Genomic DNA, 24306 nt, shown 5'->3' on the forward strand with positions numbered 1-24306 from the left:
ATTCATTCCCGCGGAGAGTTTTATTTACCAGCGCACGCTGGTTTTATAAATAACTTTTTATTTAGTGATATCATCTGGAGATACGGTAAACTGCATCAAGGCCCCCTAGTCAAAGCTAACTGTTAACCCCAAAGCTAAAATGGCGGACAACGAGGGTGACAGCGGAGCTATTGGAACAATAACAGTGGCGGAGCCGCCGGGGACACAGTCTGAGCCCGCCGTTCAGCCAGACCCGCAGCCCGTGGAGCCTTTATCAGTCCAGCCTGCCGTCCAGATCTTACAGCCCGAAGAGAAAGGAACGACGTTCCTCGTCGCCCAGTGCGATCAGCCTGCAGAGAGCGCAGAGCCCGGGTCCTGTGCGGATGGCAGTCAGCCCCCGAGTGGAGTAGAAACCTGCCAGGTGGAGCAGCGCATGGTGGTGGGCGCAGAGTTTACCGACCTGGCCAACACCACCATCATCTACGTGCAGCCGGACGGCAGCCTGGTGGAGGGCTCCGGGCTGACGGTGGAGGAGCAGCAAGCGGTGCTGCAGCAGCTCACCAAGCAGCAGATCGTGCAGGTCTCCGACTCCGAGGCCGTCCAGCTGCTCCAGCACAGCCAGTTGGTCAAACCGGCCCCGGTCCAGAAGACGGCTCTGGATCCGAGTCAGCTGCAGCAGGTCATTAATCAGGTCACCAAGTCCCAGAACCAGGTCCAGGTGTCTCAGGAGAATCTGCAGCATGTGAAGGGTCAGCAGAAGCAGCTCCAGCTTTCCCCACAGAACCTAAAGATCAGCCCTCAGAATAATGCTTCCACCCAGCTGAAAAGTGTGGCTCAACAGGTCGCTTTGCAGTCCAACACTTTAATCCAGGTGAGTTAGATATGAAGGATTCATTCATCTAGGTTAAGATTCTGCAGCCTACAACCCGACCAGTAATCTGAACCAGGAATCACATAGAAGTCAGTAGAGATGCACTGATCTGGATTTCATGGCTGGTGCCGATTTCCATTCAGTCTAAGTTTATTCTGATTTTATACAATGTAGATTTTTTTTTTACAAAGACAATGACAGAAAAGAAAAAATATATACTTCAGGTTGTTTGATAGAGGAAATAGTTTCTATCAACACAATAGAGGTATCACAAGATTATCCCAGGTTATGCATCAAAGTGTTTTTTTTTCTTTTTAATTAAACTCAAAAAGTGCATCATGAATGCTTTTAGTCGGTACACATCGGCCTTGTTCTACCAAATCACTTTCATTGTTTTCCACTGGAAATATTTTACTTCTCATCTGAAACCAAAGAAAAATGCAAATGAAATAGATTGTAGTTTTCTTATTTTACTAAAAACGGAAAGCATACAGTGTGTCTTTAAGAGAAACGGGCATTTTTTCAAACTGATTTCTCCTTTCTTTTTCTTTTTTTTCGTTATTTTTAAGGAATATAAACGATAAAAGATAAAGAAATGCTGCAGATTGTTTTGGTTTCAAAGCTGATCAACCAAAGACAACAACAGAATTGGAGAATCTTTCCCCCATTTTTTGTTCCTACCTCATGATGAGTTTTTCGTTTTGATCACGTCGCTCGATTCTGATATCTCGAAATATGAGTTTGAAATATTTCAAAAGTAATTTTGAAATCCTGTAAGTTTTGCAGCGTTTTCTATTGTCGGTAGTTGTGAAGCTTTCTGGTCCTGAACGCTGGATTGTTTAAGCTGACAGTTCATTTGTCTTCTTTTCTCTTCACCTTTCTGTCAGCGAGGGTTGCCTGAGCAACAGCAGTAAAGCTATTAAGAAACTACAATGAAGTTTTTTCTGTGCAGAAAGAGCAACTCTTCCATCCAATGTTGCTGTTTGTCTGTTTACTGAGTTGGTCATTTATTGCAACATTCACTAATATCATCGAATGTTTTTCTACACAACAGAGACTGAAGTGGAACCCAAAAGCAAAGTACAGAACATACAGGATGTAGAAACCAAACGACTGGATGCAACGACAACAAACATTCCATAAATCTACTGTATGATAAATATCTGTAATAGAAATGATCGCTCTACGCCATAGATATGCACTGATCTTGTGGGTCGATTCTTGTTCCTGATTTTGATGACAAAATACTTTTTAGTGTTTTCAAACTAAAAAAAAAATAAATAAAAAATTAAATGTGTCATTAATAACATGTTTGCACTAATGTGAATTTCGGAAGACACATCTGTCTCCGTCTGTCTCTGCAGATGAACATAAACTGTAACATTCTCCACAGAGGTGTGTGCATCAAAAGCAACTACAACTCGTCTCCGTTTGTCCTTTGCAGGCGATATCGTAGCCCGCTAACGCAAAATTTAGATGAGCACCGTTGTCCAAAATATAACATTTTTACCGAACAGCTTCAGTCCCACTGAAACAAAACAGATTTTTTTCTTAAAAATGTTGACATTTTCTTTTAAATTCTCACGTTTCTCCAAAATTAGATTTTTTTAAAAATTCAATTTTTTTACTTACATTTTCTTGCCCAATTTGTGCTCAAAAGTTGTTTTTTAAATAGAATTTTGACATTAATGTCAGTATTATTTTTTTCTCAAATTTCTGACTTTTTTTTTTTCTTGCCTTCAGAAAGTTCAGAGATTAAATCATTTTTTTGCAGTGATCCTAATCCTCACATTTTTGAGAACAAGATCAATTGAAAATGTATCAGTTTAACTCTCTGACCATTTTGATCTTTTGCTATACATTAACTTTTTATTTTTCAGTGGCCATAAGCCTCTTCCATAATGATGTTATATTTTGGGATTTGATGACTGTCCACACTGTGAGTAAGTGACTAAAGGACACCTGCTGCAGTTGTTCAGTTGGGTTTTTGTCCTCACTCCTCTGCCCCATTATCTGGAGAGTTTTTCAATTTCTGAAATAAGATCTGAATTAGCAACTGGATTTTTTTTCTCTTTCCAGGCAGAACCAACGAGAATCCAGATCCAAGCTCCTTCCAAACAGGACCTGAACTCTTGTGTGAGTCTGCAGCAGAAGACTGTGGCTATCAGCCACCCGCAGGTGAAGCTGTCTGCCAGCGCCGGCCTGGGCAACGCGCAGATCATCCACCTGCAGCCTGTGGTGGGTCAGCAGGGTCAGCAGATCCTGCTGCAGCAGAACCCAGGAGAACCCCAGATCCAGTTGGTGCTGCAGAACGCCACTCCTGTGGTGGGCTCTCTGCTCCCCTTGGTCCACAAGGTGACTGGTCCGGCAACCATAACAACTGCCTCCTCCAGTCTGGGACAGAAAGCTGCCCTGCCTGCCATCAGAGTGGCAGCTGCCAGCCCGGTTAAAGACCAGCCCCCTCCCAGCAGCAAGCCCCCTGCTGTTCCCGTCACTAAAACCATCAGCATTCCTCTGATTAAGACGCAGCACAACGGGACGGAACCGACCGCCACCGCCGCCGCTGCTGGGAAAGTCCCAGTTAAAGCGACACCGGTCATCCCTATGGCTCCACGGCAACCATCCACCCTTGCCGTCGCCTCCAGGCTTCCCACGGCAACCTCACCCTCTGTCGCCAAGGAAAGAGACAGAGAAAAAGAGGAGAAGAAGAAAGCCAAGAAAAGAGAGAGGAAAGCCCTGAAGGTCCAAACCCGATCGGGTCGGGTGTCTAGGCCACCCAAGTACAAAGCTAAAGACTACAAGTTCATCAAGACGGAGGACCTGGCGGAGAGCCACCAGTCCGACTCGGACGACTACTCTGACATGAGCGTGGAGGAGGAGGAGAACGCCAAGCGGGACGGGCCGGGCTCCAGCAGCCCCTCGTCTCTCAGCTACAGCCTCAAGTCGCGCTGCCACCGCTGCCAGACCTGCGACAAGGCCTACATCGGCCCCGGTGGCCTGAACCGGCACTACAAGCTGAACCCCACCCACGGAGAGCCCGACCTCACCGGGGTCACAGCCAGCAGCGCACCAGAACCCGGCCAGAGCAGAGCAGAGCAGAAGGTAGAGGAGGCTGTCACTGAGGAGGAGGAGGAGGAAGAGGAAGAAGAGGAAGAAAAGCAAGAGGAGGAAGAGGAGGAGAAACCTGCTGCCATGACAACAAACAGTGTGAGACACCGTTTTACCTGTCAGAGCTGAACCGATCTACATGATCTCAGGTCTGAGTTTAGGTTTTGACTTCAGACCGCTCAGTGAATAATTGGAGGGGTTGAAACGATTAATCAAAATACCAATGATTAATCAATTGTAGAAATAATCATCACCTAATTTAGTGATCGATTAATCATTACCTGGAGTATACAGACTCAACAAAGGCCATTTACTGCAGTAGCAACACAGTTAAAAAAGCTAAGCCAAAAATACAGAAAATATAAACATTTTTCCTTTAAGATAAAAAAAAAAATTCTGTCAGTAAATCTGTTCTAAATTATTAATACAAAAAATAATCAACAGATTATGTATACATTTTACATTTAAGATAAAAAAATAAAAAATAACTTTGATAAAAATGTCCTATTAAGCATCTTTTGCTCTCCAGCTGTTCATTATTTAATCCAAACAATAATCACCCATCAGCTCTGCTCTGGATTCATGTGGCGTCCAGCAGAAAAAGCTGAGCTCTTCCCATGTTGATTTTAGAAGTAATTTTTTTACTAGCAGACACATCTGTTGCTAATCTAATAAAGTATCTAGGGGTGCACCGATTTATCAGTGCTGATTTTCTTAATTTTGGGAGATCGTTGATCAGCCGATTTTTAAATGTTAAGCTGATCTTATCTACCTCAGTAAAGGTCTAAATATCAGCCGCTGTCCTCTGCTCTCCCATGAGAAAGACCCACCAGGTCATGTCTTCACCTTTACAGTTAACAGTAGTCACCCCCTGTAGCCAACTCAGCGACTTTCTTGCTATATTGAGCAACATAAAAAATTTGGCATCATCCAAAATTGGAATCGGCAGGTCAGGATTTTAAAAGATCGGGAATCGACCAGAAACCCTACCTTATTGTATTTTAGGCAATTAAATGTTAATTTGTTTTTCATAAATTTAAAATAGGAATTGGATTATTTATTTCTTTAGACATTTGAATGTGTTTATAATATCGCATAAAATAAGCTTAAGTAGTTAAATGAAGAATCTACAGAATGTATCAGTTTTGCTGTGCTCTGCCTCTAAAGCCTCACGCTGCTTGTCTCCAGGGAGACAACGGCCTGGCAGCTGAAGGACTCACCGGCCTCCATTACCGGGGCCCGGGTCGCCCCAGAGGGCGAGGGAGAGGAAGAGGGCGAGGGAGGGGCAGAGGAAGAGGAAGAGGCAGGGGGCGAGGTCGATCTCTTGGACCTCCTCCTAAGGTCAGTTTGCTTTAAGCCAAGGTTCATTCCACCTCAGAGTTTTCTCTTTATGCTGTATATTTGAAATGTCATCCAGTTCCAGTATTAAATGTTAATTATAATTTGCAGGTTATTGATCTTTCAGAATGTTTAATCACATTATTAAGCCATGACTTGAAAATGATCTTAAAATAACATTAGCGTTTATTGTAATAACTTCTGGGAGACTTTATGGTTCAGTAAAATGTGTTATTGTGACATGACTAGTCAGGAAAGCACTCAACATCAACATGAATGTGTTTGGCTTTTGATTAGTTTATCAGTCTCTTTGTTTTTTCCAGGGTGGAATTAAGACACTAAAGTACCTTCAATGAATTAGCAAAAAAATAGAAACTAGGTACATAGGTTTGAATTTATTGTGAATATTTGTTTATTGCACGTCCAGGCTCAAATACATGCATCCAGCTGCACTAATATTTGCTTCACTGGCTTTGCAGCCTTCAGCAGGTTGCTGGCACCATTCTGCCTGGACGTTTGGTTCCTATTGTTTTAAAAACTGCTGGAGTTTATTTCAGTTAGTTGGTCTCCAGGCATAGACTCTGCTTAAAGGAATCTTCCATAAATTTTGAACAGGACTAATGTCCATGCAGCTGATGTTTGGGTCGGAAGCTGACCCAAACATCAGCTTCTGTTCCATAAACATCTCTGTTATAAACTAAGGAGACACCGATTCACGTTTTTTAAAATCTCAGATACCGATACCGATATCTGAGGTTTAGTATCTTCCCGATACGATCCAATACAGAACAACAGCTAAATTCACTTAGAAAGCTTATTTTCTAAACACAGACATAAATGTACTGAACTACAAATTAATTTGATAACTCTGCACCACAACAGCTCACTGAAATACACCAATAGCTTCACAAGCTTGGTCAAACATGAACACAACTTTTATTTGTGCTGTTAGGAGTAGAACAGTTAAAATAAATAATGAAACTGAAATTGACTAAAACAACAGGTTGACTATTTTGGTCAAACGTGTTAAAAAAAAAGAAAAAAAGTAGCTGTTACACACCTTTCAAACGGTTCAGAAAGAGCAATTAGGAACCTAAACCCCATCTAGAATGTTTTCCAATATCGGCACCGATACAGATATTGACATCAGATCGGTGCATCTTCTTAGAACCTGGTAGCTCTTCGTTAACCTGATTGGTTGATTCTCTCAGGTGAGCATTGGTCTCGTGGGCAGACCTGGTCGTCGCGGGCGACCCCCAAAGCTCGGGGTCATTCCGGTAACGGCGCGGCAGCAGGCAGAGAGGAGACAGCAGCGGCTGCAGGAGGTCAGAGGACGGAGCGCTGCTCCATTCCAGGACGGGACTGACCTGTCCCCCACAAGTACCTGCTGTGTAACTCGTGTTTCTGTGACCGCTCTGTGTTGCTTCCAGCTGGTGGAGCAGTGTGAAGATGAAGAACTGATGGATGCTGTTCTTCCTCGTTTGACCAAAATGTTAAGTCTGTGGGAGCTGCTGCTGGCAAAGGTGAAAAAACCCCACATGTGCTCACATTTCTATTAGAAATAATGGCCTGTTTGTTTTTGTTTGTGTGTTGTTAGTATTAGTTTTAACCCATCACCATGCTGACTGCTGCTAAGTGGTCAATTTGACTGTGTCTATTTTTATGTCTATTTTAGTATTTAATTAACTTTTTATCAAGGACTGAGTGCAATATAAGTAATTATTTATAGTCTTTATTTTAAATATTGAGACACTGATTTTGTCTGGAAAACTGCACCCAAAGTTCATTGTAAAATTGATCACTGATGCAATTCTGACGTATCATTAAGTCGCTCATACATTATAGTTAGATAAAGGGACAAACAAAAACCTTTTCATTTGAAAAGGAACATTCATTTAATGAGAAGAAAACCAAACTCAGAAGGAGCTGCTGGGGATATGGAAGGACTACAATACATTTCCTACATATTTCTGTTATCTCACAAACCAAGCTAGGATCACTGCTCCACTTTGTGACTTGTGGTTGACTGCATTAATATTTGAAGACAGTAGAAGGTAGGCAGGCCAGGTCACCTCTAAGGTTCTTTAAAAATGATTTCTAACGTTCGCCCTCCGTCTCTTTCAGCTGGACTCCAAGGGGTCGGCGTGTAGCTGCTTCCCAGACATTTACCACGAGTTTGAATCTCTGCATGCCCAAGTCAGGCAGACTGCACAGGACTACATCGTAAGTCCTCAGGCTGGAGCCATGCCTGTGGAGGTCAGGAACATTGAGGTGAGACCATATGTTGCCTCTCTATGCACCTGAAGACTGGAACCGTTGAGTAGCAGGTGATGCGACAGGTTCTCTGTCCCGTCCTGGACTCCTGTTTCAGGTGGCCAGGTCTCTAGGGATCCTGGACGAGGTGAACAAGATGAAGGTGCTTCCTGGAGCGTCGCCTGTCTCTAGTGGGAACAATAAGAACGTCCGGTACATGGGGGTAAGCAAGCAGCCAGAAAGGATCTGTGTAAAACTGTGTGTGTGAAAATAAAGGTCAAACTGGTGTTAACAATGAGAAAAGTTCTGCTTTAAAATAATACAGCTTACTCTGCTCCCTGTAAGGAAAATAACAGTCGTTTCAGTTTAAATTAATCAATTTTTCTTTTTCAGAACTCCAAGATGTTGCCACCATCTAAAAGATTTAAGATGGAAAACAGCATTGCAGATCACCAGAACGGTACTGAAGCACCAAAAACAGGTAGTTGTATAAACAGCTTGAATTAGTCATTTATACTGTTGCTGAGAATATTGTAACAAGTATGTCAGGGTTTCCCTGAGAAAACTCTCCAAGCCCAGTAGCAAGGGTGATAGGACAGCCCACCATGTTGTTTAGTAAAAATTTTTAAAAGTTGATAGGAAATTTGAAAATGTCACTTGGTAATTATGTGTTAATGAAGGATATTATTAACAATAACTGAAAGCAAACTGTAAAGTCTTAAAAAAAAATACAATTAAAATTTTTTTCACTTCATTTGTTCCATCCTAATTAAAGTGTCCAAAAATTTTTTTTAGTCCTTTATCTGTGACTTTTCAAATTATTTGCTAAAGTTGTTAGCTTGCGTACCGGTAGAGACAGGAAGTGGTTACGGAGGTTTGGTGTATAAAAAAAATACACCTGACCTCAGTCTCTCTGTGTTCACATTCTGACCATACTGTGACCATACCATTATCATACTGTGACCATACCATTATCATACTGTGACCATACCATTATCATACTGTGTGGCCATTGTGCTTCCAACCATTTCACCAAAGAGAATCTTTAAGCTATTTTTGCTCTCTCTGTTAATGATGTATAAAAAAATCTAGAATAAATGAACAATGTTTAGCCTGGTGGGGTGCAAGTAAAACCTGGAGCCCCACCAGGCTTATGATGCACTGAGGGAAACCCTGAATAGCATATTAGGGTTGAATATTAGTGGGAGTACAGAGTGCACAACTTTACCATGTGTGACCATTTGTTGACAGTGTTTTTATGCTGAGTTTTTTATTTTTTATTATTTAGAACTAGCATGATGTTAGCATGTTTCCTTCCCTGTTTTGATACAACTTGTTGATACCTCAGCTTTTACGAATCCTATAAAAAGTTCCTCAGCAGCGTTTCAGCTGCTCTCTCCCACAGGAAGTGCTGTATCTGGATTTGATTAACTCCCATAAGAATACTTCAGCATTTAAGTATTGTAGGTGTTTGGGTCAGTATGTGAGGTCATGTGACTGTCATGTCTGTCACTTTGTTTCCCAGCTGCTGCTCCAGTGGCCTCGGCAACCCAGGCAGCTTCTCTTGTCAAGTCGTGCTCCGTGTCTGTGTCTCCCCTGGAGATTTCAGGTGGAGCCAAAGTGCTGAGTGCCTCTGCTGAACCTACCTCCAGGTGAGCTGGATGTGTGGGCTGTTCAGACCGCATTCATAACATCAACGCTTAACCTTCTGATGCGTGACTGACAGACTATACCGTCTTCCGTGACTGGGTCTTTTTTTGACCCGGGTTACAATCAAAAATAGTTTTTATGCTATTTTTGTCATTTTGATTCAAAATAATGTTATGTATGATACTTTCTACTGTGTTTTATTTCACACAAGCATTATTTCATGTTTGAAATATTTTCATTTATCACTTTTAAAAATGTTTTTAGAACAATTTGTTGAACATTTGTGACAATTTGTAAAACATTTTTAAAACAAAATGACAGCAACATCAATTTTACAACAGCAATAATGTAATGTCAATAATGGACAATGTTAACATTCATTGTGTGTGTGTGTGTGTGTGTGTGTGTGTGGGCATGGGGAGGGGTTGCGAAAGAGCACGTTTCTTGAAACTAGCTAGCTAATCAAGCTAGCTAATATTACTATTTGTATTCTATTATGCTATGTGTATCAAGCATGTGAGTGTATGTTTGTGTGTGCATTTATTTATCCATCCATCCATCCATCCATCTTCTTCCGCTTATTTGGGGTCGGGTCGTGGGGGTAGCAGCCTAAATAAGGAGGTAGAAAAAGAGAAAAGAGACAAATGAGAATTAATGAAAAGGGAGATCATTGAGCTAATGCGAATCAATGAATCGTATCATGTGATTCAAGGATTCACTGATTATTGTAACAGGCCTACATGTAACACTGATTCTCAGCTCCAGAACAGAGATGAGTCCCTTACTGTGTCACAGAGAGCAGCGTAGTCTGATGGTTGTGCTTTTATATGTTTCTTAGCTATAAAATAAACCTAGTTGCCATGATAGCGCAGCAGAGTAATAACATTTGTTGGTGTTTGTCAGCTGATCCTGATTTCTGGTGCTGATGGTCTGAATGTGTTTGTCGTGACCTGCAGCTCCTCCACCATCGCCTCTCCTGACCCAACTCCCAGCCTGGCTGCACCTCCTGCTGGCCCCACGCAGGAGCAGAAGGAGGGGCCACCGGACCAGAACCAGGACGTACACATCGCTGATGCCAAGGTCCAGGACGCAAACATGGCTGACTCTGTGGTCCAGGACGCAAACATGGCTGACGCCACGGTCCAGGATGTAAACATGGCTGACGCCGCGGTCCAGGAAGTACACATGGCTGACGCCGCGGTCCAGGAAGTAAACATGGCTGACGCCGCGGTCCAGGAAGTAAACATGGCTGACGCCACGGTCCAGGAAGTAAACATGGCTGATGCCGCGGTCCAGGAAGTAAACGGGGCCGAAGCCGCGGTCCAGGAAGTAAACATGGCTGACGCCGCGGTCCAGGAAGTAAACGGGGCCGAAGCCGCGGTCCAGGAAGTAAACGGGGCCGATGCCACAGTCCAAATGACCCAACCAGACTCTGCTCTCAGTTCTAGTGCCACCAGCACCACAGACAGAAAGAGGGCGGAGCCTAGCACCAACCCTGGCCCCGCCCCCAGCCCTGCCCAGCTGCCGGCCTCTGCTCAGCCCCAGCCCTGTGACTCCTCCTCCCAGCCCAAAGAGCTACAGGCGGGCCAGGAGATCTACATTCAGACGGAGGGGCTGACGGTGCAGCTGGCCGAGCCGGGGTCGGACGGGATCGTTATCGTCAACGGACCGGACGGAACCACCATGCACATCCAGACCCCAGAGGGAGTTCCCCTGGAGGCGGTGCAGGCCCTGCTGGGCATCGAGGCTTCAGACGGGGACAGACCGGCCCAACAGACCCAGGACTGAGCAGAACCTCCTCAGAACAGACTGTCAGGGAGTGATGGACAGCTGGAAACTGCAGTGCCTCCCTACAAACCCAGCTGATAGGAGCCGACCGGCGCTTCTCTATGAATGTCACAGTTTCAGAACAACACAGGGGGACGACAGTGCAAACCCCCAACTCCTGTAGGAAAATGTCAAGGTCTTCATCTCGCTGTGTTCAAAGAGCCAAGGTGAAGCTGCTGATCTTTAGGTCATATATAAATATGCATATACATATATAAATATATATATAGATGTATATCTATATAGATGGGTATCTATCTATCTATATATATATATATATGATGTCAGCACATTTTATTTCTTCTACTCTTCTGTTGTTGGTCTTCAGTGCAGCTATTGCACACCTCCACTTTATGTTCAGAAAACATGAAAAAGGTTCGTTTGCTTGGTTTTGTCCTCTGACTCTGTTGCTCGCTGTCTGCAGTTGGGATTGTGTTGCTTTTATTTTTCTGGTTCTGAAATAAATTATTTTTCAGGTAAAAAAAAAAAAAAAACTGCATAAAAGTGAACGGGCCAGATTTTTACAGACTTCACCGGCCACAATATACCTCCACAGGTTCAGTTTATACACTAAGAGGATTACGCTCTAAACTAGTAAACTTAATATGTGCAGAAAGACATCGGAGTTTCTGAGAATCCAATTTTCCCACAAAACCAGGAACTGTTTGGTTTTCTTCTCATCCATATGTGGCTTCTTTTTTTTGTTTGTTTTTTCTTTTTCTTTTTTTTACTTCATAACAAATCTATCTCAAGTGTTTGTCAGAACGTCTGATGTTTGTTTCGGAATGTACCGTTAAATCTTAAATTATTCACACCCCCGGCAGATTTAGATTTAAAACTGCTCTCCCTCAACAAAGACGTTTGTTTCAGGGAAGGAGACGCGGCAGCTCTGAAACCAGGACAGAGCAAAGGGAAAGAGGGGGGCATTTATTTTGAGATGTTGGAAACAAAACTGAATTGTTTTTATTCACCTATTAAAATGTCATGTTAAAATCGAAAACTCTTTTTAGTTCTGTTATTTTGATGGATTATCCTTGAGACTCTCAGTCTGTCTGAAAACGTTGACGTTCAGCAGAAACATTTTGATCAAATTAAAAACTTCCTTTAAATCCGGGGGGATGAATAATTGTGGCCTTAGCTGTACATATTCTTTTGTAAATAGCAGCAGTTGTAACACAAAGTTGTTGGGAGTCGGATTAAAGTGTTGCACTAAAAGTCACCATGGCAACCCCCCACTCAGAAGATGTACGTTGAACAATCAGCAGCTTTTCCTCCCTGTTGTTTACATGAACTCTGAGAAAACTGAAAAAGTCGGCCCAGGAGAAGACTGCAAAAACACAAAGCAAATATAAGAAAGTTTGGTTGTTTTTGTTTTTTTTTTTGGTCTAGTTTCTAGTGCAAACATTTTAGTAGAGCTGAAATAAGACTTGGTTCACTGAAACGTAACTTCTCAGATGGATATAAGAGCTTGTTCTAATTTTTTAATATTGATCAAAGAAAGTCCTAGTTCTTATGACTCTTCATTTCACTTATGAAAAGATATTTTTCAGATGTTAAAGGTGAAACAATCTGCTGGTGGAACTATCGCATTTTAAAAATCAGTATTGAGAAAATAGTAACCTAAAGCAACACCTATATCTTGTTGAAAAGTTAGTAAGTCAGTCTTATTTCAAGTGTACTAAGATATTTGCCCTAAAAACTCGACCAAAAATACTTGGCAACACTTTGTGTTTTTGCAGTGAAAGGAGGGGAAAAGGTGGGAGGGACACTTGTCATCCCAAGTAAGGAAATTTGTGTTTGGTCAACTATTTCATTGTATCAGTGGTTATTGGCAATAAATCTTATTCCCTTGAAAGCCTGTTTATTTCCTCTTCAACATCCCCACACTGGGAAGGGAAATGCATTAATGGGCTCCACCCTAAAAAAAAAACTGCGGAAGATTCTCTCTGCCAGGGCCAAACGCCTCCCTCTGCCCCACACCATCACACTGCCTCCACCAAAACCTGTTACAACTTCAGTAACGCATACACCACAACCTCCACCATCAGCCCACAAATGTGTTTTCCAGACGGATGTGGGGAGGTTTGAGCAGAATTAAACTCGCATTTAGTGGTGTGCGATTTTGTGCTGAGAAAATTTGTTACAAGGAGAAAAACGAAATCGACTGAAATCCAATTTTTCTTGCTTGTTCTTTTGCCAACTTGAGTAAACGGCGTCTTTCTAACAGGACCGGCCTGAAAGTGTCGGTGCTGATTTGTTGTTGACTCCCTGGTTTATGTGCAGATCTACACTGCAAAAATTTAGAGCAAATAGCTTAGAATATCTGAAATAAGACAAAACTAACTTATAATAACTTTTCAGCAAGCTATAGAAGCTTGTTTTAAGTGAATAATTCCTTAATACATTTAAAATTTTTTGAAGTGCTTGTTCCATTGGCAGATTATTTCACTTATAATAAGACATTTCTCCCATGTTATAAGAGAAATGATCTGCCGATGAAACTACAACTTTTTCCATTAACATTAAGGAATTATTGGCTTAAAACAAGCTTCCATATAATGATAAAAAAATTATTTTTAACTTAGTTTTGTCTTATTTCAGTTGAACTAAGATATTTGCACTAGAAACTAGAAAACAAATACTTGGTATGATGGAATGTTTTTGCAGTGTAAAGTGTCCAGATCAGTAATCTCCTGGGATTATTTCACTATTAAAGATCTGCTTCTTTGATACGTGTTTAACCCTGCTGTGACCACATCAGCTGGTTTTTAAAGACATTTGAATATTTGTACGGTTCTTTCCTCTCAATGTTTGCATATTTGGACTTCATTTATAAACTAGAAGATGATTTGTTGAATGTCTATATGTAGATAAAGACAATGAACAAAGTTTAAGAGTTGCACTATTTTATTACTTCTTTTTTTTTTTATAAAGCATCATCCAACATGTCTTAGGAAGTAAAGTGAGCTGCAGGGGGGATCAGTGCAGGGACGGGCATTTGGATGTTTGAGCAGCAGCAAGTATTCAGTACATGTTACCTTCTTACAATAAAACAATGTGTCAAACCTCCCTTCAGTTTGGTGATTCAGTTGAAAGATAGGATCTGCTTTAAATGTCAGCTGACTTCATTCAGATGTTTTTCATCTCTCCTCTATAAGGAAAGGAAGGTGAGGGTTTTCCAAGAATAGCAAATTTTTCTCTTATTCCCACATTCACAAAATAAATAAAATGATATAATCATTCTCTGATACGTACAAAAGTTGTTGCTTGTCTATGTGGCAATGTTTCTGTGGCACCAAAGAACGGAAGCTACACTTATAACACCTTACAACGAGTTATATCAAGATAACATTTCAACATTAATATTAAAATACTAACATTTGTTATATTTTTATATATTAATATATTTTGGCCTTGAAAGACTGATTTGTAACCGAACTATGTACTACAACACAAGCTGCCCTGCATGAATCTTTTACTATTTAGCTGGTGCAATTTGTAATTTGTGTCGTCCAATTTCTCTCGCGCACTAGCGCGTGCGTTTGTCATTGAGCCTTCGTCAATGAAAGTCATGGAAACGACGTTAGCGTCGGCAACCCTATAAATGACGCCGACCTCCTGAATTCTTTCCCTTTGCTACGGGACTTTGGAAGGAGACGGCTGAAAGAGCATAACGCCTCGGACGGTTTGAACCTGTGAAGAAGTCAACTTTGCAAAACTTGGTCAAGAAGCACTTGGTGTATTACGCACTTGCTGAAGAAGCCGAAAACCCACGAAAATGGATCCTGGCCAGAAGAAGGACCAGCAGGGTGGTCAGCTGGAAGGTCAATATCATTCTTCTACTATTTTTAATAAACAAAAACAAGTTATTACTAAAATAATAATGAATTGTTTAGTTTATTTTGTGTTTGTGTGCGTTTTTAAAAAAAGAAATACTGCCTGCTGTACAAAAAAAGACAAGCAGCATTCTTGCTAGCATAAATCTTTCTCTACTATTTTTAATAAACAAAAACAAGTTATTACTAAAATAATAATGAATTGTTTAGTTTATTTTGTGTTTGTGTGCGTTTTTAAAAAAAGAAATACTGCCTGCTGTACAAAAAAAGACAAGCAGCATTCTTGCTAGCATAAATCTTTCAAAACCAATAAGTTTTTTTCTTTACTGAATTTCCAGGAAATGTCAGGAATGTTGAACTGGGGTGTAGTGATTTAAGAAATATATGTATTTTAGATAATTATAGTCAAATTAGTTGAATTAATGTTAAATTCTTGAAAAATTTGCTTCTTCGTGACCGTTACTTTTTGAAAAAATACTCTGATAAACACTCAGTTTCCATGGATACAATAAATAAAATGTTATTCTAAAAAAACATTTAACAACATGTATTTTCCCCTTTGATAGCTTGTAATTTAATTGTTTAGTTTTGTTATTTTTTAAAGAATGGAACACGTAGACCTGTTTTTGTTTTGTTTTGTTTTTTTAGCATATGCTAAAATCTGCAAATTGATTGAAACAAAGGTGCTGTATGTACTGAGAGTATCAGGTTTAATGACTTTGCGTCCAATGCTTTATTAACGCTAGTGCCTGAGATTAACTGTTAACGCTGAGTTGAAAAGAAAGAAGAAAAAATGGTTAAATTTCTATCCAGTTGTTGGAAAATTAGCTTGTTTTTTTGACCGATATTCTTTTGAAAAATGCCGTGATACATGATACGGTATCCATGGATACGCTGAATGAAATGCATTAAATATTTAATTTAGAACTTAAGCTTTAAGAAAGCATTTTTAAAAATGTATTTTTTCTATAACAATCTATGATTTGATTGTTTAGTTTTATTATTTTTTCAAGATAGGGGCATGTTGATCTGTGGGTTTTTTTTTATTAGCATAGCCAGGAATGCTAACATGGGTGAATTGATTTGAAAAAGTTCAAACGGTGCTATTTGATCTAAGAGTATCAGGTTTGATGACTTTGTAGTCCAGTGCTTCGAAATTTTCTTGACTTCTTTGAAATATATAACTTTAATGGCTCTTTTTTGCATTTGTGGGATGAAACTAATTTGTGAGTTAATATAAATGGTTTTGTGACTTATGTGTTAGCTTATTGAAATATGTGGATAGATGTCTGGGATGTTAGCACTAGTGTTTGAGAAAAATTGTTATGCTGGTTTGAAAAGAAACCAACAACAAATCAAAACGGGAAAACTAGCTTGTTCTTGACCGTTATTTTCTTTTAAATGCCCTGACAAAACATATTTGGTTTCCATAGCAACGACATCTGACTTGTAGAGGTTTATTAGGACACTCAAAGAGGCTTTCCATAAAATCAGTAATTTCCATTGATGCACATGTTCACACACTGATGATGATAAGCTAATGGATTGTAGCCACAGCTGTTATATCAAGCCATTGGCCCTTCTGACCAACACCAGCAGGAAAGTGGGAGAAGAGTTTTGACCAGGACACAACGACAGAGGCTGGTCATTGCAGGGCAAACTCCTACCACTGTCACCTCAGTAATAACCTTTACACGTGTGTGTCTGTGTTGTAGTGATCAATAATCAAAGCTGATTTTCAAATACAAAATAATGATTTCTTTGTGAAAATTAGCTTTTATGACTTTGGTGTTTAATTCTTGGCAAGCTGGATGGTTCTTTGTCCATTTTTTTTGAAAAATGCCTAAACATATTTAGTTTCCATGGATACATTGGGGAAATTATATAAAATGAATTCAATAAAAAGTTAAGAAAGACAAAAACTTAGGAAGGTATAATTTGCATTTTTGGGATGTAACATATTTGTGAGTTAATTGAATTTGTATTGTGATTTATATGCTAGTTATTTGAAATTTTGGAAAATGTCAATAATGCTGACTGTATTTGTTTTGTTTTGAAAGAAGTTTTGGAACCAGCTTTTTGAAAATGTGGTATATTTAGTCTCCATGGATACATTGATTAAATGACAACACACAACTTATTCTTAGAAAAAATCTTTAAAGAACAATCAATGTGTGCCTGTTGATGTAACAAAGTAACTAAATTATTTATTGTAATTACTCAAGACCAGAAAACAGTGTTTTGTTCCATTGTATCATTTTCAGAAGTCAGTTGAATGTTATCAGTGAATGTTAAAATTCATTAGAAAAACAATGATCTCGGTTTCAGGGAGTTCGGTTGTGATTCATTTGTTAGTTCAAATATTGGTGGGATTGTGGGGGTTTAACACTTATGTGGTTTAAAAAGTTATTTCTGGTTTTAGAAGATCTGTTTTGTTTTGTTCAGATCTTTGGAATAAGAAGTCAGTGCCTGTTCCGGGTTTCAGAAAATGCCTCAAAAACCCATTTGGTCTCCTTGGATACGTTGCTTGAAATAAAACCTTAATACTTGAAGATTAGAAAAGTTTTTAGATATATATTTCTTTTTATATAACTTAGATATTTTAGATCTGCATTTCTCCTGTGTTATTGCTAAATAGTTTAGTTTATATTTTTATTATTGTTCAGTTTTATATTACAGCATATTTGGAGCTGTAATAGATTTTCACGCTGATTATGTTTTCAGAAAGAGTCAGCAATATTAATAGTGGTGTGGTGATTGGAAAACTTATTGTTTTAGTTTGAGAGAATTACTTTTAGGGAATCCATTTTGTTGATGTTCTGTGTCTCCATGGAGAGAGTAATATTGACAGACTTCAAATTCAAAAATACTTTATTAATCCCAAAGGGATTGCTGGGTTGTGTGCAGCCATGATCTTCAGACTGATGTAATGAATTTCATAACACTACCTGCAGCCATAACTGAGCCATTTGGAGTAATATTAACATGTGATAATAAGACTTTGAGGCGTCATGAACACATAAAGGATGCAGATTATTATTTGAATTATTTTGTCTGGCTTCATCTCCAGACAAAATATAATGTCCATTTTAACACTGTATATGGGTTTCTAAACCAGATAAGCAGTTTTATTTTTGTAGGAGCCCCTTTTTACTGGAAACGGAGGAAAGGCCACTTGTGTCGGCCTGTTCATTTAGATCCCCAGTCTTTAGACTCTGATTTTTACAGATGTACATTTCTGCTGTTGGCTATATATAGGAGTATATGGGTATTTATTCATACTGTAGGATTTACTGACGGGGTGTCAGAGTAGCTGTGGATGTGATTCTAAACATTTGTGGTGCTTAGAGGACTTTAATTAAATTCTTTTATAGTTTTAAAGTTCTGTAAGCAGTAATTTTAGTTTAATAGTAATGAATGGCTCATGTATCTTGTTTTGGCTATTAAGATAAAACTTACCTGTTGAGCAGCATCAAAGATTTGTGAGAGTTATAGGAGGGTAAACTGAGTAACTTGTTACAGTGTTTTATTTTATTCACACTAATGGTACAATGTAAGATTAAAGGTATTTTATTAGCTATTAAAAAGTTCTCAACACAGCACATACTTCTTTAATTTATATTTAGACATTCTCAAACCTGGGTTAGTGTATTTTGGTATTTCATTGTTCTCTTTAAACATTGTTTCGGATCTTTGTGAAGGTCTTGATACTAAATCATAGTTTTTTCTTGTTTTCTTTCACAGATCATTGTGTAGCTCTTCCAGCAGACGGATCCCCAGCGTTGGAGGAACATCTAGCCGATGGTAAGGATATTGGTAAGGTGGGGTCAAATGTTTTCCAAGAAACCATATCAGACAACATGGTTTCTGGAGATCATGGAGAGGAGTTGAGGTGTAGTTCACCTCCGCAGTCCGTTGACTGTAGTTCCAGCTCCAGTGTTAGCTCCAGTCAAGATGGCTGGGCTAGCAGTTTCAGTGGTAGCTGTATTAGCAGCTCCAGTGGTAGCTCCAGTCAAGATGACTGGGCTAGCAGCTCCAGTTGTAGCTCTAATACCAGCTACAGTGAAGATGAGGTAGGTAGTGATTGGACTACCAGTTACGGTAGTATCAGTACTACCAGCTGCAGTCCAACAGTGGACCGTCCTTACGCTGAGCTTGAGATGGCTCAGAAGCTTCAAGACGGCATTTTTCACTTGACCTCACCTGAAGAGCCCATTTTGAGTGCAGATGATTCCAGACCTTTTGGTGTCTTGCAACGTCATCAGGTAGGTTTGGTAGGGGATGCGACTCATGGGACATTGGTGACCGGCAAAAACGGAAAGAGGACCAAGGACACTGACTCTGAAGAGGAGCCCCCTGCCAAGAGGACTAGGGACAGTGAAGCTGAAGAGGAGCTCTCCTCCAAGAGATCCAGGGACACTGATGATGTTGAAGAGGAGCCTCCAGCCAAGAGGACAAGGGACAGTGTTGATGAAGAGGAGCCTCCAGCCAAGAGGACAAGGGACAGTGTTGATGAAGAGGAGATCCCTGCCAAGAGGTCCCGGAAGAGCGATGACGAAGAGGAACCTGTTCTCAGTCCCTCCACAAATGTGTTGTGTGAGGATTCTTTTCAGTCATCCCCTGTCCGCAGTCCCTCGCCCATGTCATTGTGGGGGGATCACCTTTTTTCACCCTTTGATCTTTCACCTATGAGTGGATGTGAGGATCCCATTCTGTCCTCCCCTGTCTTCAGTCCCTCGCCAAGATTACCTTGTGAAGGTCCCATTGTGTCTGTTTATGCCATCAGTCCCCCAATCAGTGAAGATCCTATTTTGTCATCCCCCGTTCTCAGTCGTCCACCAAGCACAGCCTGTGAGGATCCTATTGTGTCTTCCCCTGTCGTGAATACTTCCTCCACAACATACTGCAAAATTCCAAGTGCAAGATTCCCTTGCTTTTGTGTCTGGATGAAATCTCAAATGGACAGAGAAGAGGAACCAATACCCTCAACATCTGGAATTGGATCTGGCGGAATTAGAGGAAGAGAGAGTTCCAGAAAAGAGTGGTTTAGACCTCACTACGACCTGTCAAGTGATGACTCTGATTAGATTTGGATCTTAAAAAACTGAAGACCTACCAGAGAAGACCCATTAGGATACTGTAATTTCTCTGTTGTTTATGTTAAAGCAAATGGCTTTCTAGCAGGACCGAGGATGCCTTAGGTAGCGACTTGCACCGGGGCTTTTCTTTATCCCGCTGCTAGATGTTTTATTTTAGATGTTAAGGATTCTGGCAGGACAGGCAATGCTGACTTTTTTGCTGTTAATGAATGAATGACTAAATGCTGGAGGATGCTAATTTAACTTTCTGAGGAACAAGACAATACTGCTGAACAAAAAACTTTAATAGTAGTCGGACATGGATGGTGCATAAAAGATAAACGCTAAAAGGAATAAGACAGGATTAATATTAAATCTAAAACAATCTTGCTGGGTAAAAATCAAACCTCAAAACTATAAAGACAACGCGGCTCAGGACACTGGAATCAATACGACTGAGAAACAAATTAAACTCTAAAATTTAAACAATATTTCTGAAAGTTCTAATTTTTAAGACATAAAAACATACAAATGGAGACACATTATAATCGGTTGAGCTCTGGTGTAAACGGATTGGAACAGCGGTTTTAAAGTTACAATCATTCTGGTCTGGACTTTATAAAAACCACAGGGAGTGAAACGTTTTGAAGTATGAAATAACAACGGCAGCAACAGTAAAAACAGGAGTTAATTCAAACGTTCAAAGATGAAAGAGGAAGAGAGAAATAGGCAGGACCTTTGGACCCGGATATGAACTGTTGATCCACGGATCAATCATTTGGTGGCTGGATTCCAAAACCCTCAACACCACATGTTAAAATGAGCAAGACATTTAAACTCAGGTGATAATAATGGTTTTAAAAGTAGGTAATGCTGCCGGGTGTCAAACCTAAAATCTCTTAAGACTGAGAAGAGACAACGCTTTTCTGGACAAATTCATTTCTCTAAGGATGGAGACAACGCTTCTCAAGTAGGGAGAAATATTCATCTTTTAGGACTAATATGATGTCACGGTGGACAAATTAAAATGTAGAAGAATTTAAACATCCCGCGGAGTACAAATTAAAATCTTTAAGGATAAAAGAAAAAGACAGGAATAAATGCCAAGTTTCAGGGTGTAATAGCGGTGCTTCCCCACACGGTGCTTCTAATATAGTCAATTGTTCTCACCTGGTCCTTCATTAATCCAGTCTCCCAGTTTGAATCTTTCAGGTTTTAGCTGCTCATCGTTGGATTCTTTCCTGGTTCTCCATGTGGTTCCTGTCCTCCTGGTTCCTGTTTGTAAGTTTTTGCATTTCACAACATGTAATACTGCTGGCCTCCTGCTGGCACTGGGGACCATCAGCTTTACTAAATAAACATAGAAAGAAATTCACTATTAGTAGAAAGTCTTCCTCCATATAGAGGTCAAATTTACACTAAGTAAGGAAAGTTTTCCTGATAATATTTTGTATTAGAGACCAAATTAAAGCATCAAGCCAACAAGAAATTAGAAGACAGAGGAGAAGATAGACAGAATTTATGATTGAGGGATTTAATTAAGAGCTTTTATCCAGAGAGAATCTAGAGAACAGGATCAGAGGGAAAGAAAATAAACTTTTAATCTCATAAAACAAATAGTTTCTATGGCCATATTCATGTGTTGCAACACAGAAAGATCACAAAAAGAGAATAGACATTAAAAATACAGACACTAGTCTCTGATCCAAGGTCCAGACGTCTCAGATCTCTGATGTTCTGATCATCACAGGTTGGATCTCCTGAGCCTGGAATCCTCCACCTTCAACACCGTCAGTCAGGTGGAGGAAGATAAGAGAACCGTTGACGAAAAAAAGTAAGAACATTTCTATCTACTCAACATAACTAAACATTTCAGATGGAGCTGCGTAGAGTTGAGCTGAAAGTTCCAAACTGGTTCTGTCTGCTGTCCAGGATTATTTTCCTCTTTAACTCTCTTGGACCAATGAGGAGAGAGAAGACACAGAGGACTGAGGAGACACAGAAAATCCTGCTGGACATTCATAAATAATGTTTCCTGATGGACCAGGGGGACAGCTGAGGACAGGACAGCATGAAGAGACAGAGATCAGACAATAACAAACCAATCCTCAAGTACACACTCACTGTTAGAATCACTGAATCGTATGTTGAAAATTCACCTGTTTATGAGTCAGACATTGAATATTAAAGAATTATAGAAACATTATAGAAACTCCAGATTCAGATTCTTCAGATCAATAATGTCTCTGATCATCCAAGGTTGGATCTTCTGAACCTGGAATCCTCCACCTTCAACACCATCAGGCAGGTGGAGGAAGATAAGAGAACCCAGTTGACAAAAAAAGTAAGAACATTTACTTTTACACAAATAAAGGTTTTCAATATGCATGAAGTTGAGTCAACACTGATTCTGATTTCTACTTTCTGCTGTACTTTCTCCTCTCTGACCCTTTTGTTTTGTCTGATTTTTTTCATTGAGTTCTTTCATAACAGCAGAGCTTTGATGAGCTTTGTGCTGATGGAAGGAGGATCAGGAATAGAGCAGAAGACCTGCTGATCTACTGGTTCTAGTAGATTTTATAAATGGTGAGGTCATGATGATGACTTGATCAGACTGATTCAATCATCTTGTATTTAGACTGAAATTAAGGAATGTGTTTCTGATCATGTGTTGGTTCACTAGCAGGACTGAAACAAGTCAACAGCACTGGACCAATGAGGAGAGAGAAGATAGAGAGAACTGAGGAGACAGAAAATCCTGCTGGAAATCCAGAGAAGTTTCCTGATGGACCAGGGGGACAGTTGAGGACGGGACAGAATAAAGAGACAGAGATCATGTGAAGTGGATCCTCATCAGCCTGGAATCCTCCACCTTCTACACCGTCAGTCAGGTGGAGGAAGATAAGAGAACCCAGTTGACGAAAAAAAGTAAGAACATTTCTATCTACTCAACATTTCATAACTAAACATTTCAGATGGAGCTGCGTAGAGTTGAGCTGAAAGTTCCAAACTGGTTCTGTCTGCTGTCCATGATTATTTTCCTCTTTATCTCTCTTGTCTTTTCTCTTGATTTCATTTCTCTGTCAACTCATGTCACATGACTTGAGTTGACCAACAAATTAAGCAGAAGACCTGCTCCACCTGCTGTTCTACTGGTTGGAAGAGATTGTGGAAAAGGTGAGGACATGATGATGACTTGATCAGAAAGTCTCCTTCAGTCATCTGTTATTTAGACTGAATGTGTGTCTGATTATGTGTTGATTCTCCAGCATCAGTGAGACAAGACAACAACTCTGGACCAATGAGGAGAGAGAAGACACAGAGGACTGAGGAGACACAGAAAATCCTGCTGGACATTCATAAAAAATGTTTCCTGATGGACCAGGGGGACAGCTGAGGACAGGACAGCATGAAGAGACAGAGATCATGTGAAGTAGGTCCTTCAATAACAAACCAAATGTTGCCAACTATGTTAATTTAGTTACTATTTTGTTGCAGTTAAAACAAGTGAATGTTGGGTAAGAATCAACAGTAGCCAGCAGACAAATAAGTAAAATCCTGATTCAAGTGATTTTCAATTTCTGTAAAGATTAGAAATATTCATGTTTATTTATGACTGTAAAACATCCATTTGATAATAACTCTTCCTAAGTGATGGTTGTCCTAAATGTTTTCAAGGATGATTCAAGGATGACCTTCTGGATTTCATTTCTGCTTTGGCTTCAAAAAAGTTGATGAGAGGAATCTTTGAGGTTCAGCTCAGTGAAAGGGCAGCACCAGACGACAAGAAGAAACCAGACTGCTAGGATTCTCCTTGAGACGGACCAAACCTGTTCAAACACTTCCTGTTCAAACGGACAAACCATCAGTTTCTAAAAAACCATGAACTTCTAAAAGATGCAAAACTCTCTGGACTTTATTGACTTCAAAAAAAGAATCACAGAACACAAATGTGGATGTTAACTTGTGAAACCTGCTCTGTCAAAGTTCTGACTCTGCTGCATTGGGGTTGTTTGACACCTTTAAGTTTTAGACTCATTTATTTCCAAGTCCACCATGTTTTCCAGTCTTATGTAGTTTTCCACATAGGATTCCCAAGTCAGTGGATCCATGGGGCCACTGTCTCTGGAGGCCCTCAGACTGTCCCTAAAGACGGTCATGGACACATTGACTTCTGTTTGACTCGGTCATAAACTGTCCCAATTCCTCCTGGGAGTCTGAGAACCCACAGTCTGTTCTGCCAAACCCAGGAGTAAAATATGCACAGGACACATAGTTTAGTTCTATATTTATATTTCTACATTCAACTGTCACTACCAGCTGCTATGACTATTGTTGAAAACTGTTGTAATGCTTAATTGTATTT

The 24306-nt window shown here is 40.2% G+C and overlaps 2 protein-coding genes across 3 annotated transcripts; both read left to right on the forward strand.

The window, feature by feature from the left end:
• The first annotated feature begins 123 nt into the window (after positions 1-123).
• On the forward strand, positions 124-12026 carry znf839 (zinc finger protein 839). Its single transcript, XM_044142742.1, has 10 exons — positions 124-850; positions 2930-4057; positions 5147-5299; positions 6508-6621; positions 6727-6819; positions 7421-7567; positions 7668-7772; positions 7943-8030; positions 9075-9201; positions 10156-12026. The coding sequence occupies exons 1-10, from the start codon at positions 140-142 to the stop codon at positions 10985-10987; spliced, it is 3498 nt and encodes a 1165-aa protein (XP_043998677.1). The 5' UTR covers positions 124-139; the 3' UTR covers positions 10988-12026.
• Positions 12027-14618: 2592 nt separating this feature from the next.
• LOC122846066 (protein IWS1 homolog) lies at positions 14619-20298 on the forward strand. Of its 2 annotated transcripts, XM_044142746.1 has the most exons (3): positions 14619-14850; positions 18607-19253; positions 19299-20298. In XM_044142746.1, the coding sequence occupies exons 1-3, from the start codon at positions 14805-14807 to the stop codon at positions 19947-19949; spliced, it is 1344 nt and encodes a 447-aa protein (XP_043998681.1). In that variant the 5' UTR covers positions 14619-14804; the 3' UTR covers positions 19950-20298. The 2 variants fall into 2 exon arrangements, with proteins under 2 accessions (XP_043998681.1, XP_043998680.1); XM_044142745.1 differs by having other exon boundaries at positions 18607-20298.
• Positions 20299-24306: the final 4008 nt, after the last annotated feature.

This window comes from Gambusia affinis, linkage group LG16, assembly GCF_019740435.1.
Source record: "Gambusia affinis linkage group LG16, SWU_Gaff_1.0, whole genome shotgun sequence".
Taxonomy (NCBI): Eukaryota; Metazoa; Chordata; class Actinopteri; order Cyprinodontiformes; family Poeciliidae; genus Gambusia; species Gambusia affinis.

Coding starts and splice junctions, on each gene's coding strand:
- znf839 (XM_044142742.1), top strand. CDS start 140: ATGGCGGACAACGAGGGTGACAGCGGAGCTATTGGAACAATAACAGTG. Junction 6,622..6,726: donor GACAGCAGCGGCTGCAGGAG/GTCAGAGGACGG, acceptor TGTTGCTTCCAG/CTGGTGGAGCAGTGTGAAGA. Junction 9,202..10,155: donor TCTGCTGAACCTACCTCCAG/GTGAGCTGGATG, acceptor CGTGACCTGCAG/CTCCTCCACCATCGCCTCTC.
- LOC122846066 (XM_044142745.1), top strand. CDS start 14,805: ATGGATCCTGGCCAGAAGAAGGACCAGCAGGGTGGTCAGCTGGAAG. Junction 14,851..18,606: donor GCAGGGTGGTCAGCTGGAAG/GTCAATATCATT, acceptor TTTCTTTCACAG/ATCATTGTGTAGCTCTTCCA.